This window comes from Manduca sexta, chromosome 5 (assembly GCF_014839805.1).
Source record: "Manduca sexta isolate Smith_Timp_Sample1 chromosome 5, JHU_Msex_v1.0, whole genome shotgun sequence".
Classification (NCBI taxonomy): Eukaryota; Metazoa; Arthropoda; class Insecta; order Lepidoptera; family Sphingidae; genus Manduca; species Manduca sexta.
Window position 1 is genome coordinate 5,978,851 of NC_051119.1, and position 14,771 is coordinate 5,993,621.

The following is a 14,771-nucleotide window of genomic DNA, read 5'->3' on the forward strand; positions in this document are numbered from 1 at the left end:
GTTAATTATTCTGATAGTCTAACCTTCAAGATGATTGTCGCACGAACACGCCACAACAACCAACGGTGTGACCAACGTCCTCACTCACCGTAATATACGCAAGCAAAGATCCAAGATAAGTGGCAACATTGCCTATTTTTCTCGCATTTACCCGAAAGCTCCTATCCGTGCTATATTTATTACTTCTTTGTGACGTGATTTAGGATCTTTGCTATCTTAATTGGCTTAGTTCAGTTAAATAAGATTATCGGATACCTTTTCATGATAGGCTTGTCTAGTGAATATAAAATTGTAAGTTTTTATATTATTTCTTTGAATGACAAGGCGGGCTTGACGTTCACTGGATGGTAAGCGATACGACCGCCCATAAACAGTAGAAACAACACCTTTAATTACAAAATATTGTATGACATTCCACTGCGCTCGCCATCCTGAGACATGAGATGATAAGCCTTATAAGTCCAGTAGTTACACAGGCTGGAACACAACAGTAACTACACACTGCTGCTTGGCGGCAGAAAAAGACATTGCGGTAGTACCTACCTGGGTGAACTCTGACGTATGAGAGACCTACCACCAGTATTTTGGAATGTAATCACACTTCAATCCCACAAAAAAAAATATAATGTTAGACATAAATATAATAGTGTTCCTATTTAATCAAAACCCTGTCGACAAATGACAATGTTGTTCATTTGACAAACAAGCCTGTAGAAACAATTTGTTGGATTATTAATCATCTCTAGCCCCAACAGTCAACAAATAAACCGAGACAATAGAAGTTTAATAGGTTCTGAAGTGTTTCGTCCAATATTAGTGTTTATTCCTATGGCCATATATTTTATTATAGCGTTTGTAATAAAAAATGTTGGCCACAATAACAACCGTCCTTTCCTATAACCCTGGGTCCATCCGCCGTAGTATGAGAGCTCACAATAACATCCTCCTTTCCTATAACCCTGGGTCTATCTGCCGTAGCATGAAGAACTCAGTAGGCCGGCATGATTGTGTCGAATGGCATGGGATAGCCATCTGTTGCCATTCTATACTTTATGTGGACGGCATCGCGCAAATGCCAAATGCTGACAGACAAAGCAATCAATAAAACACGTTTAGAAAGAGGCATTTCGATAATAAGCGGGTAATCTGATAATCTCATAACTGGGTAATTATCGGTGTATAGATTCATTTCAACCATGAAGATGCGCTCCACTACGTTCCCTAACGGGTTATTGTGCGCATATGCAGTATACGTGCACACGCAGACTACGACAAATAATAAATAATAATATCAGCCCTGTATTATATACTTGGCCACTGCTGAGCACAGGCCTCCTCTACTACTGAGAGGGATTAGGCCTTATTCCACCACGCTGGCCTAGTGCGGATTGGGAGACACCTTCACACACACCTTCGAAATTCTTATAGAGAACTTCTCAGATCTGCAGGTTTCCTCACGATGTTTTCCCTCACCGTTAAATCGAACGATAAATTCACAAAGAATACACACATGATTTTAGAAAACTCAGAGGTGTATGCCCTTGGGATTTGAACCTGTGGACATTCGTTTTGGCAGTCCGTTTCACACCCAACTACGCAATAGCCGCTGAAAGCGTCACTACGATGAAAGCGTCAGGAAACTTCTTTGATCAATCCTTTTACCCCGCAACACCACGCTCGCAGAAATGTTGGTAGGGCGGGTCTTTATGGATAAAATTATCTATATCTTGATGTTATGCGACACTGTTCGGACGGCACACAACTCTACCCACATATTTATAAACGGAAAATTTACATCGGCATATTGGTTTAGTTTTAGCGTATTTCTGCAGCTAATCTGACTTGGACTCGATTTCAAGGTCAGGCAATCATGTTAAATAACTGTGATTTATGATTAATTATAGCAACTGCACAAGGTACACTACCGTAAGGTATTAAAATTTGTTTGCGAGAAAGTGAAAGTAGGTTTAGCGTGCTCACACCCTGTACATTATGGAATAGATATAGTATTAGTGTAATTTCAAAGCATACTATGTCTATGTACATTGCCCTTTAGGGATTAAGAGTCATGCTAACAGATTTATATACGACTAGGTTTCGATCGCAGCTCCGCTTGCGTGTAGAAACTTTTTTGGGATAAAAGTTACGCTTTGTATTTCCCAGGAAATAATGGCGCCTATATTTTAAGTTAGACCTCTAGCAATACATCGATAAAAACTGCGTTCAGTTCCATGCAGTATTTTTTGTGTGATGCGTGTATAAACATACAGACAGACCAAAATTCTAAAAACTGTTGTTTTGGCTTCTGTCGCTCTAATAAAGTCCCCTTATACCAGTTTTTCTTCAATATCTATAACAGAAATCCGCCTGTTTGAATTCTATTATATGTATATGTTTACTTAGATAGATATAAATTAAAACAAAATATTCCACTGTACTTAAGGGAATAATAATAGAACATAAAAAACTATCGAACAAAGGAAATTAAAATATCGAGGATTTCGCTGCGAATATTTTAATCCTTTCCTCTGGTATTTTTCACGTTTAAATTTAGACTTTATTCTCAAGGGATTAAGACAGATAAAGGATAAATAGAAACAACACGATAATCTGCGATAACTGTACTTGATTTTTCTTTACAAAATATTTAATACTATTATACATTTAACTTAGAAATAACTTAACTAAGTAATATCACATATCAGCAGCGACATTTCATACTTAAAGGCAACATTTTTTTGAAAAATGTTTTTTATTTGGCTAACCAAAATTCGATCACAGAGTAAAAATAATCGCAACGTTCCTTTTTCAAACAGATAAATCGTGACACGTAAGTACTTCATAAATAAATTAATAAAAGCTACAACTTGAACATTAATGGGAATAAATATAAATTCGGTAAGTACAAATTCGTTATGTCCACTGTTTTGAACATAGCTAGGGTCAAAGGTGTAGGGGTAATAAGCCCTAAGGTGGGTACATGTAAGCGCTGACCCCTGAGTTGTGTGGTGTTTACCCCAGGTTGGTGACACACCATAAATTTCAAAAGAATAAAAAAATACTTTTGATTTTTTTATGACCTATACAATATTAAACTTAAATTGGCAAGCTCAAATCAGTAGTTCAAAGCAAAGCTCAAACCCCCTGGAGACGATCAAGATGCTGGTGCAAAGTCTTGATCCAAAATCGAAAGCTGGCCACGCTCATGATCAAAGGTACAAAGTTAGAGATGCCACTAATTAATGCTCTGATACAAAAAATATCTTATTGAGGGTATTTACTACTTTTGTATAATTTCATAAGTGGTCATCTAAAACAGACCCTTAAAAATTACTGTAAATAATTTTTATTTATTAACATTTTACGGTAATAGTGAATCCAGTACAGTACAAAGCACAACAATGATTTACCGAATTGACCCTAGCTACAAAGATTTCAAATTCAAATACATCAAAACAGCATCAAATATAAATATACTACGTGTCTACATTTATTTTTAGAATCCAAACGCTGCAGAGAATTAGGAACCCTGACACAGATACACTAGTGGCTGACGATATAGTATTATTAACATAAACGACAGGCCACCATTGCGATATAGAAATCACAGGATTCTCCTCCTTTGGTTTCTCAGTTTGCAACGACATATCATCAGGCATATAATTCCCGCAAGTTGGAAAATCCCTGGGCAACGGCGCCATATCTTTATGCTCACCTACTTTAAAAACAAGAGCCATGCCAACTTCAACATGGAATTCTATATGACAATGGAACAGCCAGTAACCAGGGTTGTCAGCTTTAAATCTGATCACTGTATAACCACCATCAGGAACAGTGACGGTGTCTTTGATTGGAGCGTTCTTTAGATTTCTTTTCAGCAGCCCTGCTTCGTCAAACGCTTTTATTTCTTCAATGGTCGTTGTTCTGTTTAGCCTCCTTAGACCCACAACTCTGAAACTATGTCCGTGTAAATGGAAAGGATGGTTTGCGTCAAACGTTACTCCTTCGTCTACGATGATCACTTCTACTATAGCATTAAGTTTCACCGATAGCACGTGAGGACATTCGCAGTAACCTTCTTTGCAGCCCTCGTCGATGCTAGATGCGTTGCAGAAGTTTTCTGGTGAAGGTCTGGTTATTAGAAGCGGGCTGGTGGGCATCTTCATGCTGATGTGGTTGAGTTGAGGCGTGTACAAGCGATTGACTTGCTCGGGCACTGTAAAGGGATATCAAGTAATGTATGATTGATAAATTGTAAAGATGTAATTAACATTATATTTAAAAATGTATTTAAAAATTTATTTGATCAACTACTTTACCAAATAAACAGTGACGTTTTACTTCAAGGTTTATTATCTATATATATAAAAATCAATTGCTGTTCGTTAGTCTCGCTAAAACTCGAGAACGGCTGAACCGATTTGGCTAATTTTGGTTTTGAATTATTTGTGGAAGTCCAGGGATGGATTAAACGGTGACGAACATAAATAATAAATAAAGGAAAATACTAAAAACGACAATATAAGTTTTCAATACAAAATGTTCCTACCTGTCAAACATTTCATGTCTTTTCTCTTTTTAGAAATAAAGAACTGTAACATATATATAGATGTATTCAGAAATAAGTCTGTTTCATAGTTGTAATATGAGGTCCGATTTCTTTGGTTTATTTTGTTCAAATACAAAACATTTCAGAAATAAATAAAGTGTAAAAGTGTCAGTGGGTTCTTAAAAATAGAAAATAAATAAATAAATTTCAAGACTATTATTAAAATCTATCATCAATTTGTCAGTGCGTGAGAACTTTATTTAATTTTATTGTCGCAAAATGCCACGGAGAAGATGACTTAGATCGTCGAAGTTAATCAAATGTGCGATAAGCTACCGCACGCGTAAACCGTACTCTCGACTAGCGAGAGACAGATAATTATGATAACGTACGTATTGGTATGGCAAAATTGCGTTCCACGATGAATAATAATAATAAATGTATGTAGGTGATACGAAGTTCACCGGGTCATCTAGTTAAGAAATAAAATCATACTAGTCTAAAATCTGGTCAATCATGGATATCTATACTTGATTAGATTAGCTAAGGTTCAAGACTCTACGAAATTAAATCCTACCCTCAAAATACAATAATCTTCCAACACTTCAAAATAAGCAAAAACAAGCCTTATTCTTACCTTGGTAATACCCGTAATACGGTGACCTGTGAAAATGCGAGTTATTCTTAGCGTAGAAGTCGTAAGCTATGTAGAACTGGTAATCTGCTATCTCCTTCAGACTGTCGTCGTATCCTGCCAGAGATCTCATCTCCGCCACGCTTATGGTCTCGTTCTCTTCTTCGCCTTTGTTCAGCGCGTTTAATTGCTGTGGACAATTATTTACTATAAGATTTATTTCACACTATATTTTTTCTGAGGCTTATCAGGCGTGAATGTGTTTCCGAGATAAACATTTTTCCAAAAAAAAAGTAGCCTAGAACATTCAGGAGTAATGATCTTCCTATTCGAGAAAAAAGAATCAAAATCGATTTAATAGTTCCTGAGATTAGCGCGTTCAAACAACCAAACTCTTCAGTTTTACATAACTATTGAATTTCTTTTAACATATAGTAATGCAACAGTGTATGATTTTGTATATTAAGTTATTTCATAGTAACAGAGAATGACTTGGTTACATTTTATTCCGAGTTACGAACGGTTTTTGTACAAATTTTATTTCTGAGAAACAAATTGTGAGGAAGTCGCGAGGAAAGCATAGTATTTTTTATATTTTCGTCATTTTAATTTGTAATCAAATGGGTATATTCACTTTATGTATATCCCAAACAAAATATAACTACTTACAGTATTTTTAATTTTTTAAGTAAAATATTTTTTTGTTCTTAATGAGACAAAACGCCACTTACATGAGAATAACATAGCGAAAAATAAATATTAATTGAAAAAAAATTCTCGCCGTGCACTCTTAATTTACATAATGAATTTTTATAATTGTTTATTCGAATCTTGCAAGCCTCACATCAAAAATAAAGAAAGAACAAACATCTAACATATCTAAAATTGCCGAAAGCCCTAGCTCAGTGAACCGGACTTATAAAATAGCTTGTGAGAGCATCGTAGACCGTTGCCAACCAGTATATCTTTATGAAAAATTTAGAGCAACTTCTTACAAAGTGGAATGAAACATTATTTCCATGGTAAAGAGCTCGGGAACTTGTGCTACGTACAAACTACACTGTCAAATTAAATACATGTTATATCTGAACCCTCTCTGTAGTAAGGCCGGTTCCCTGTAGTGGGATTTTTCATTAAATGTAATATAGGGCTGGTATTATACTACTTCAACTTTCAAAGTTTTCTCTGACTCGAGCTTTTTTGCTCGGGTTTATTGACCACCCACCCTGATACCTTCAGGGAAGAGGTGATTCAGTCTCCCTGTTGTTCCCCGTATACGTAAAACGTGTCTCCTAACACTCTGCCTAATATAACGGACGTATGGATTGCTGCTTGTTTTTGGAGGATGTTGATATCTATGCTGGAATTTAATGTGTTAATATATCTGGATAAACTTTTTGTCACCATACCAGTTGAACCTATTACTATAGGGATGACTTGTGTTTCCGTGTTCCATAAACGCCTAATCTCAGTTTTGAGTAGGTGGTATTTATTAAGTTTTTCTATTTCCTTTGCTCCTATATTATAATCTGAAGGTACCGTGACATCTATGAGGGTAGGTGAAATTGTTAACTTTATCTACATATATTAAATCTGGTCTATTATGTATTACAGTGACATCGGTCTGAATTGGAATTTCCACATTATTTTAACTGTTTCATTTTCTACTACTTTCGGTTGTGTTAAGTTTTCTTTCCACCATAATTTGTTAACCTCTATATTATGTTTTCGAGCAAGACACCAATAGATGTATTGTACAAGATTATTGTGCCTATATATGTAATAATTCCCTGCTAGTTTTTCACAACCAGAGATGATATGCTGCGTTGTTTCGTCTTTAGTAGCACATAGACGACATTTACCATCTATTGGTAACTTGAGGATGTCACGTTGGTGTTGCCGCGTCGTAACTGCCTGATCTTGTATGGCAAATATAGAGGATTCTATTGAGGGAGCTACTTGTTGCTTTTTTATCCATTTGAATGATTGGTCTTTATCTATATTAGCTTGGTCAAGTACTTCCTTGGGAAACTGTCCGTGTAGTGGTTTGTTACGCCATTGCCGATTTTGCTTTTTAATGATAGCTTCTTTGATTTCCTTATCTGTATGTTTATTATGATCTAGCTGTAATTCTGTCTCTATTATCTTTGCTTCTTTTATTATTGAATATTTTTCTTTATTTACATCATGTTGTACTATTACTTTTATCAAATGATCCTGTTCTTCTCTTAGGTATTGCTTATATTTGACAATTTGTGCTTTGTACATATTTTCTATATTTATTAACCCTCTTCCCGCTTGTGTTATTGGTAAGTATAATCTTTCTATATCTGCTTTCTGATGATGTGCTTTGCTAATTGAGAGTAACTTTCTTGTTTTTATGTCAATTTTTTTTAAATCGCTGTTTTTGTAATTTATGACGCCGAATGAGTAAAGCAGAACCGGCATAGCGTAAATATTTATGGCTTTTACAATATTACGTGATTTAAGATGAGTGTTAAGTATTTTTTTGACTCTTTTGAAGTATTCTTTATTAGTTTGTTCCCTAATTATATTATGATCTATCTTGCCTGATTCGTGAACCCCTAAATACTTATATGTATTATTTACTGCTAGTTGATTGAAAGTCTCTCCGCTTAAAAGTACGTGACCTTCTCCGACTGTACTGCTAATGCGACCTGAGATAATATGAATAATATTACACTTGTCCAATCCAAAACTCATTCCTATATCATTTGTAAACACTTCTACACTATCAAGCAAAGTTTTTAAATTGTTTCTATTGTTGGCATAAACTTTTAAATCATCCATATACAATAAGTGGTTAATCCGGAAACTTTCTTTAAGCTTATACCCTTTAAGTTTGTATTTATTTAATATATACGACAAAGGATTAATTGCTAGACAGAACAAGATCGGTGAGAGAGAATCGCCTTGAAAAATACCGCGTCTAATGTGAATCGGTTCAGTTATTATTGATTCATGGTAGCCTCGGGCTGTCATAATGATTTTCCATGAGGGCATGGTCAATTGCAAAAACTTTCTGATAATTAGTGGGCATCGGTATATATCAAGGATCTTGAGAAGCCATTCGTGCGAGATACTGTCAAAGGCTTTTTGATAATCTATCCATGCCATGCTCAGGTTCTTTTGCATCTGATGTGCATCCTCTAATATTGCTTTATTGACCATGAGATGATCTTTGCATCCCTTGGCTCCACGTCGACAACCTCGTTGCTCTATTGCCATAATGTCATTGTTGCTGCAGTGGTTGTGTAATATATTACCTAAAACGGAAGTTAATAGTTTGTACATGCTAGGTAAACATGCTATGGGTCTCCAATTCTTTGGGTTTGCTGTTTCATTATTTTTAGGTATCAATATTACCTGACCTGTAGTGAACCATTCTTCTAGATTCTGTTTCCCTTGGACTATTTTTGTGAATATTGTTGCAAGATATTTATGTGAATTAGAAAAATATTTTAAATAGTAATTTTGTAACTTATCTATTCCTGGTGTTTTCCAATTATGTAGTTTCCTAATAGCTAATTCGACTTCATCTACTGTTATCTCATCTGTTTCTGTTGTTTCGACTCTCTGTGATAAATCGTCTATCTCTTCTATCCATCTAGCATCTTTATTGTACTGCTTCGGATTAGACAAAATATCTGTCCAATACTGCTCTATACTATCTTTACTTGGTATTTGGCTTACTCTGTAACTATTGTTCTCTAAACTTTTGTAAAATTTGTGTTGGTTTTCATTAAATAACTTATTTTGGTCTTTCTTGGCGTTTATCTCTTCATATCTCTTAATTCTACCCGCGAGTGCCTTAATTTTTTGCTTCAGAATTTCGGCTGTATTGGCATGATCATTTTCGTTTTGTACTTTGTATTTCCTATATAATTTATCTTTTATTTTTAACATCCTGTGTGAATTTACTCCTCTATCTATTTCTATTAACTGCCCTAACTCTTTTCTAAACATATTAATTTTTCTTTTCAATCTCTTTTTCCAAGCTGGTTCTACTAATATTACTAATACTACTAATATTATAAATGCGAAAGTTTGTGAGGATGGATGTATGTATGTTTGTTCCTCTTTCAGGAAAAAACTACTGAACGGATTTGGATTAAACTTTACAGTAATATTGGTTATACATCAGATAAACACATAGGCTACAATTTATAATGATTTTGTGTAATTTGGTCATAATATAATACATATCAAGTAAGTCGGAAAAAAATTATCCCGGAAAACTCCTTCATACGGGCGAAGCCGCGAGCAAAAGCTAGTTATTTATATTTCACTTGCTTTAGCTTACAGCTCCGTTTACAGGATAATTTTTTCCGTCATAAAAGTAGTCTATTTTCTTCCTAGTGTGTTCGCAATACATTAGTACACTCAGTTCCTTCACTCTCACAGTTCGGTGAGACGGCAATCCGACATGACGGGAGAGAGATCAGACGCAAGACCAACGGCTTTATGTGTCACATCGGCAACTTCTTGAATCCAAAATGCGACTAATTCATAATATGGAAAAACCCAGTCGCGATTATTTTTCAACCCGACCTAGGATTCGAACCCAGAACCTCAACGTGGTAGTCGTATACGTACTGTGTACAATTCGATGTAACTTCAAACTACGTTCAATTACTACAAATATCTGTACAAAAATTCAACATAAAACAAACAGCAAACATTTTTGGCACAACATTCAAAGAACGGTGGAATCTAGCAAAACATTTATAATATGAAGGGGATATATTTCAAGTTCCGTACTCCATAATTCTAATCTTCGCGTGGCCTGATAGTGGCTGGCTAGCCGCCAATGTTACAGCCAAAGGGATATTACCGCATCTGCAAACCATTTGATTTTGCGACCTGCGTAATGTTACCGATAAGGGCCCTTAAGCCTTTCCGTTATCTAAGTTATTGGACATAAGAATTAGAAAAGTGTTAAGGCTCAAATATTTTGTTGGTAGGATATATTTTATATCCAGATAGCGAGTACCGTACACAAGGTGTTACCCGCCATAGTGGCTTAGGTGTCGCGTTCCGGGATCAGCCTGTGTATAACCGGTTTCAACAGGCTAATATAATTGTGTCGATTGCTAAGGGGTAATCATCTCTCGTCAGTCGCCATTCTAGTAACTCCTACGCCATCAGGTGCAGTGGGGTTACTTTTCCGTGCAGATATGTGCAACCAATGAGAACGAACTACAGGCAGAATGCATACATCTTGAGGGCAAGTAGATATTTTAACGACGTAGTTGCGGGTTTTGATGAGAACAATGCAGATGTAGATATAGACTTATTTAATACAACTGCTAAGAATATTAAGAGCTTGTTGAGTGATAGGTTTTTCTCTTTTTGTTGTAATGGTAATTAAGGCACTTTTTGTAACTTAACTAATTGTATAAAAAACACCTTTTTTAACAAAGCATCATAATTGTCTCACCTAATGGTGAAAACTTGTAATTGGCCTTCGTTTTTTTTATTATGAATTCATACTGTATTACCTAGCTGTAAGTTTTCCAAATAAATGAAAATAAAATAAAATAAAAAAATAAATAAATGTAATAACCGAGACAACTGTAATCCAAACGAATTGGATCATTACATACGTGTTAATAAGTGACTATTAAACCACAACCATGTTTCTAATTCGTGTTATATGTATGTGCAAGTCCCAGACTACGGGCTGATATTTTTGTACACACACACACATCACGAATTTATCCCCATAGAGGTGCAATCAGGGCACCCACTTTTCGCCAAGTGTTTTTCGTCCCATGATGCGATAGTGAGCGAGCCTATCGCCATACCGGGCACAAATTCCAGACTCCGAGCTGATACTGAGCATAAAAACCCTGTATTGTTCTCGTCTTTGCATCATCCAAAGGTTGACTGGTAGATAATGTTTTTGGCTTTAAGTCCGCCTTTATACATTAATGTATATAAAGTGTAAAATAAATAAAAACTCAAATATCATTTTGCCCGACCCGTGATTCGAACCCAGGACCTCAGAGCGCTGCCGTACCGTCTATGGAATACAGCTACGTTACACAACAGTCGAGGTAGACGTTTTTATTATAAGAATAAATATGCATATGACGACAAGGGCAAGAGGGTTACAAAATAACTTATCATATCCGGGCCACGTGCGGTGAAAACCTGTTTTTTTACGACCAACAAGGGTGCCCTGTGAATAAGGTATCCATACGTTCGAATTTTACAGGATTTTATTTTATAGCAAGAGTTTGAAAAAAACGTAAAAATTTGCTGTTCGTATTTTTTTTTGTTTTTGTTGTAGGTAATTGGTTAGGTTTTTTCTTAAGAGTTTTATTACTGAACGGATTCCTTTTGTAAGATAGATTGTTAAGTAAGTTGTATATTCTTGTGAAAATAATCTTCATTATTATAAGATAACATTAAATTATTTTTGTATACAATGTAAGGTGGACTTAATGCCTTAGGCTTGATATACCTGTATTCCTTCGAGTAAAGCAGAGGTAAGATGAAGTAACAAAATTAGACGAGGTAAAATTACACAATTATATTATCTCTAGCCCATGTTCAGCAGTGGACATCCTACGGCTGATGATGATGATTATTATCTCTGAGTGACATTGCTAAAATTTTATTATATTACTATTTTATTACAAAAATGATACAGATACATACGTCATTTTTATAAATGTAGTATTAAAAAAAAACTTTTTTTTTTTATAATGTATTTTTTGTAAACAAAACAATATAATTATGTTTGACACAGATAAGTAATTTTTACAAATTAGTACTTGAATTTTTTTTAAAAAGGTATTTTTTATAAAAAAAATAAGAATATAATTGACTTTATTGTGTCCGAATACAATACATGGTGTACGTATTTATGCCGCAGCATACGATGTATCGAAGCAATACAGTTTTATAGGATGACCTTCAAAGATAGCGTCCTACAGAATATGTTTACGCTGAAAACACGAATTTATTATTGATCGGGTAAATCGGACTAGTGTAGAGATGAAAAAACCATGAAATGAAACTGTATACAGTACTGATTTTTTAATAAATGGTGGTAGGACATATTTTATAATCGCCCGGATAGCGACCATCGTCCACCAATTTCAGATTTTTACTAAAATATCAGTAATACAGGTCATGTTGGTATTATCGTTTACCATCAGGCGAACGACAATCTCGTCTCGTAATTAAAAACAAAGAAAATAAATATTTATCTTAACCTCTGTTAACATTGTGGCAAAAATCATCCATGTATAACGAATATATTTTTTTCCATTTTGTAGTTTTAGTTTTCTGACTGACAGTGTGATGCCTCTGTGACAAATGCTCGCATAGTATTAGTACAATTTAATAATTCGGTCACATCGGATTGTTGTCTCACCGTACGAAAGTGAAAGAACAGAGAGTGCACCTGTGTATTGGACACATTTGGGCACAATAATATCTCCTGCGTGGCTGATCTCCGTTGATATTGGTCACCGTGGCCGAAATTTGGCTAGGAGGAATTCATTAGGGCGCGTATACGACTTATAGGTACTAATATTTTATTTTATTTGGAAAACAAACAGTATTTTGTCTAATAAATAAATAAACAGTGATATAGTTGTCTAATTACCACTTACAAGATTCGCATGTTACTCATAATTAACTAGCTGACCCGACAGACGTTGTCCTGTCTTAACTATGTATGCACGCACGCATTCTGTCGATCGCTGACAGTTATTTCGAACCACTGACAGTTATGTAAAATTAATATTGTCGTTAAGTTTTATTAAATTTTCTAATTATCCGCGCATTTTTTTGAATTTTTACTTTCATAAGAATATTCTCCCTACAATAACAAACGCAACAAAAAAAAATGTGAATTCGGTCGAATCGTTTACGCGTGATCGCGTGACCAAGGGAAACAGGGATTCATTTTTATATATATAGATTATGCTTGTTTAATTATACCTATATAAACTAATGGAGTTATAAGAATATGCAGAAATGCGGTCTGCAAATCACTCTACTGATGATTAGATTTTACATAAATCGCACTCTTAACAAAATAATGACCTATTTCAAAATCGTTAATTTGTTGCAGTCGTCGCAAAACATATTTTTAGGTTTGCTACCCTTTTTTTGAAGTTGCTATAAAATTGAGTTTATTAAAGATAGGTAAATAATGAAACCTATAGTATGAAAAAAAAATGGGAAAAAACTAAAAGGACGCAAACAGAAATTGGTGGTTTGACGATTCCCACAAATTGGCAATTTGGTAAAGGATCATTATTTTATTAAGAGTGCGAAATTACGAAAAGGAAGCAGGAACCGGGTTATATGGTCCCTTCGCAACTAAAGTATATTTATACTCACAAGTCCTTCATTATGCAGCTCGAACCAAGAAGGATCGCCTGGCGGCTCCAAATCCATTGCGCCTTCATAATGCAGCACTGCGACTTGCTTTGCTCTCGTGTAGCTGCGAAATATTTTAACGTCAGAAATCTTCATCGGGTTTTGAACTAAAATTCAACCGGTATTAAGGTGATATTTGGATATTTACATCCAGAAAGCGACGAATGTAGGTACAATCAGGCAAAAGTAGTTTAACAAATACAAAACTTCAAATCGCCTTTTGTGTAAGTACAATTAGATAATTATGATTTTCTGTACATTTTATTTCCATTGAAACGTGCTTTATGTTACTATTAATATTTTGTATGTGTATAGGTAAGAGTACTGTGTTGGTTGGGGACCAAAATTCTTAGATTATAGTACCAAAAAAAAATCAAATCTTTTTAAATTTTTGACCTTTTATTTTTTGTATCTGGTATTTATATATGTGGTTAAGGATATTTTCTTGAAGTACAATATCATGTTTCCTATATATATCTTAGTACAGTCTAGTATAATTAGCTTTAGGTTACATGATTTATAATATTTAATTAAAATATAATGTTATCAATAATGATTTTTTTACACTAAAATAAACTTAGATTTTAGATAAAGAAAAATTATATTACGAGAATCGTCTCTCGTCTGTCGTTCAATTACCATCAGCTACAGTGTGGCCACTACCATGCCTATATAGAGAGGAATTAAATAATTTTAATTAACTGTGATGAGTGAATAAAAGAGGGTACTAAAATTAATGAAGCGTAAAATATAAGTAGTATAACTACGCCTTATGTTCTGCTGCATGCATGTTAAAGTTTCGAAGCGAAGTGTTCCGAATTTGATATAATTATAAAATGTAGGTAGATATTGTAACTGACTTCTTACGTCCACCTCAGTCCCCATGATCATGGATGCAGTCTTCGAAACGCCAAGAAAAAATTTATAATATGATTAACCGCAACAAAAGCCGAACAATAGTTTTATCATCTTTAGTTTCGACGTAAGATAAGATAGAGTTTATTTTTGAACGCACCATTGGTCCTATTTAGACATAACAAAGGTTGTGGAATTACTAAATACAGATCGCTTTAACAGTTGGAAAATCTTGATTTATATTTTATGACATCTTAAGGCTGATGATGAGGGATTTATATGGTGATATATGTTCAGCAATGAATATCT

General features: G+C 34.7%; 1 protein-coding gene across 3 annotated transcripts in view; it reads right to left on the reverse strand.

The window, feature by feature from the left end:
• Positions 1 to 2,606: 2,606 nt before the first annotated feature.
• LOC115452912 (laccase-4) overlaps positions 2,607 to 14,771 on the reverse strand; it is a 102,539-nt gene continuing 90,374 nt past the window's right edge. For all 3 annotated transcript variants that reach the window (XM_037444420.1, XM_037444416.1, XM_037444429.1), the window contains exons 9-11: positions 13,569 to 13,671; positions 5,187 to 5,373; positions 2,607 to 4,216 (exon numbers count right to left, since the gene is read on the reverse strand). In XM_037444420.1, the coding sequence (XP_037300317.1) occupies positions 3,477 to 4,216; positions 5,187 to 5,373; positions 13,569 to 13,671 (1,030 nt within the window). In that variant the 3' untranslated portion in view covers positions 2,607 to 3,476. The remainder of the gene's footprint in view (positions 4,217 to 5,186; positions 5,374 to 13,568; positions 13,672 to 14,771) is intronic.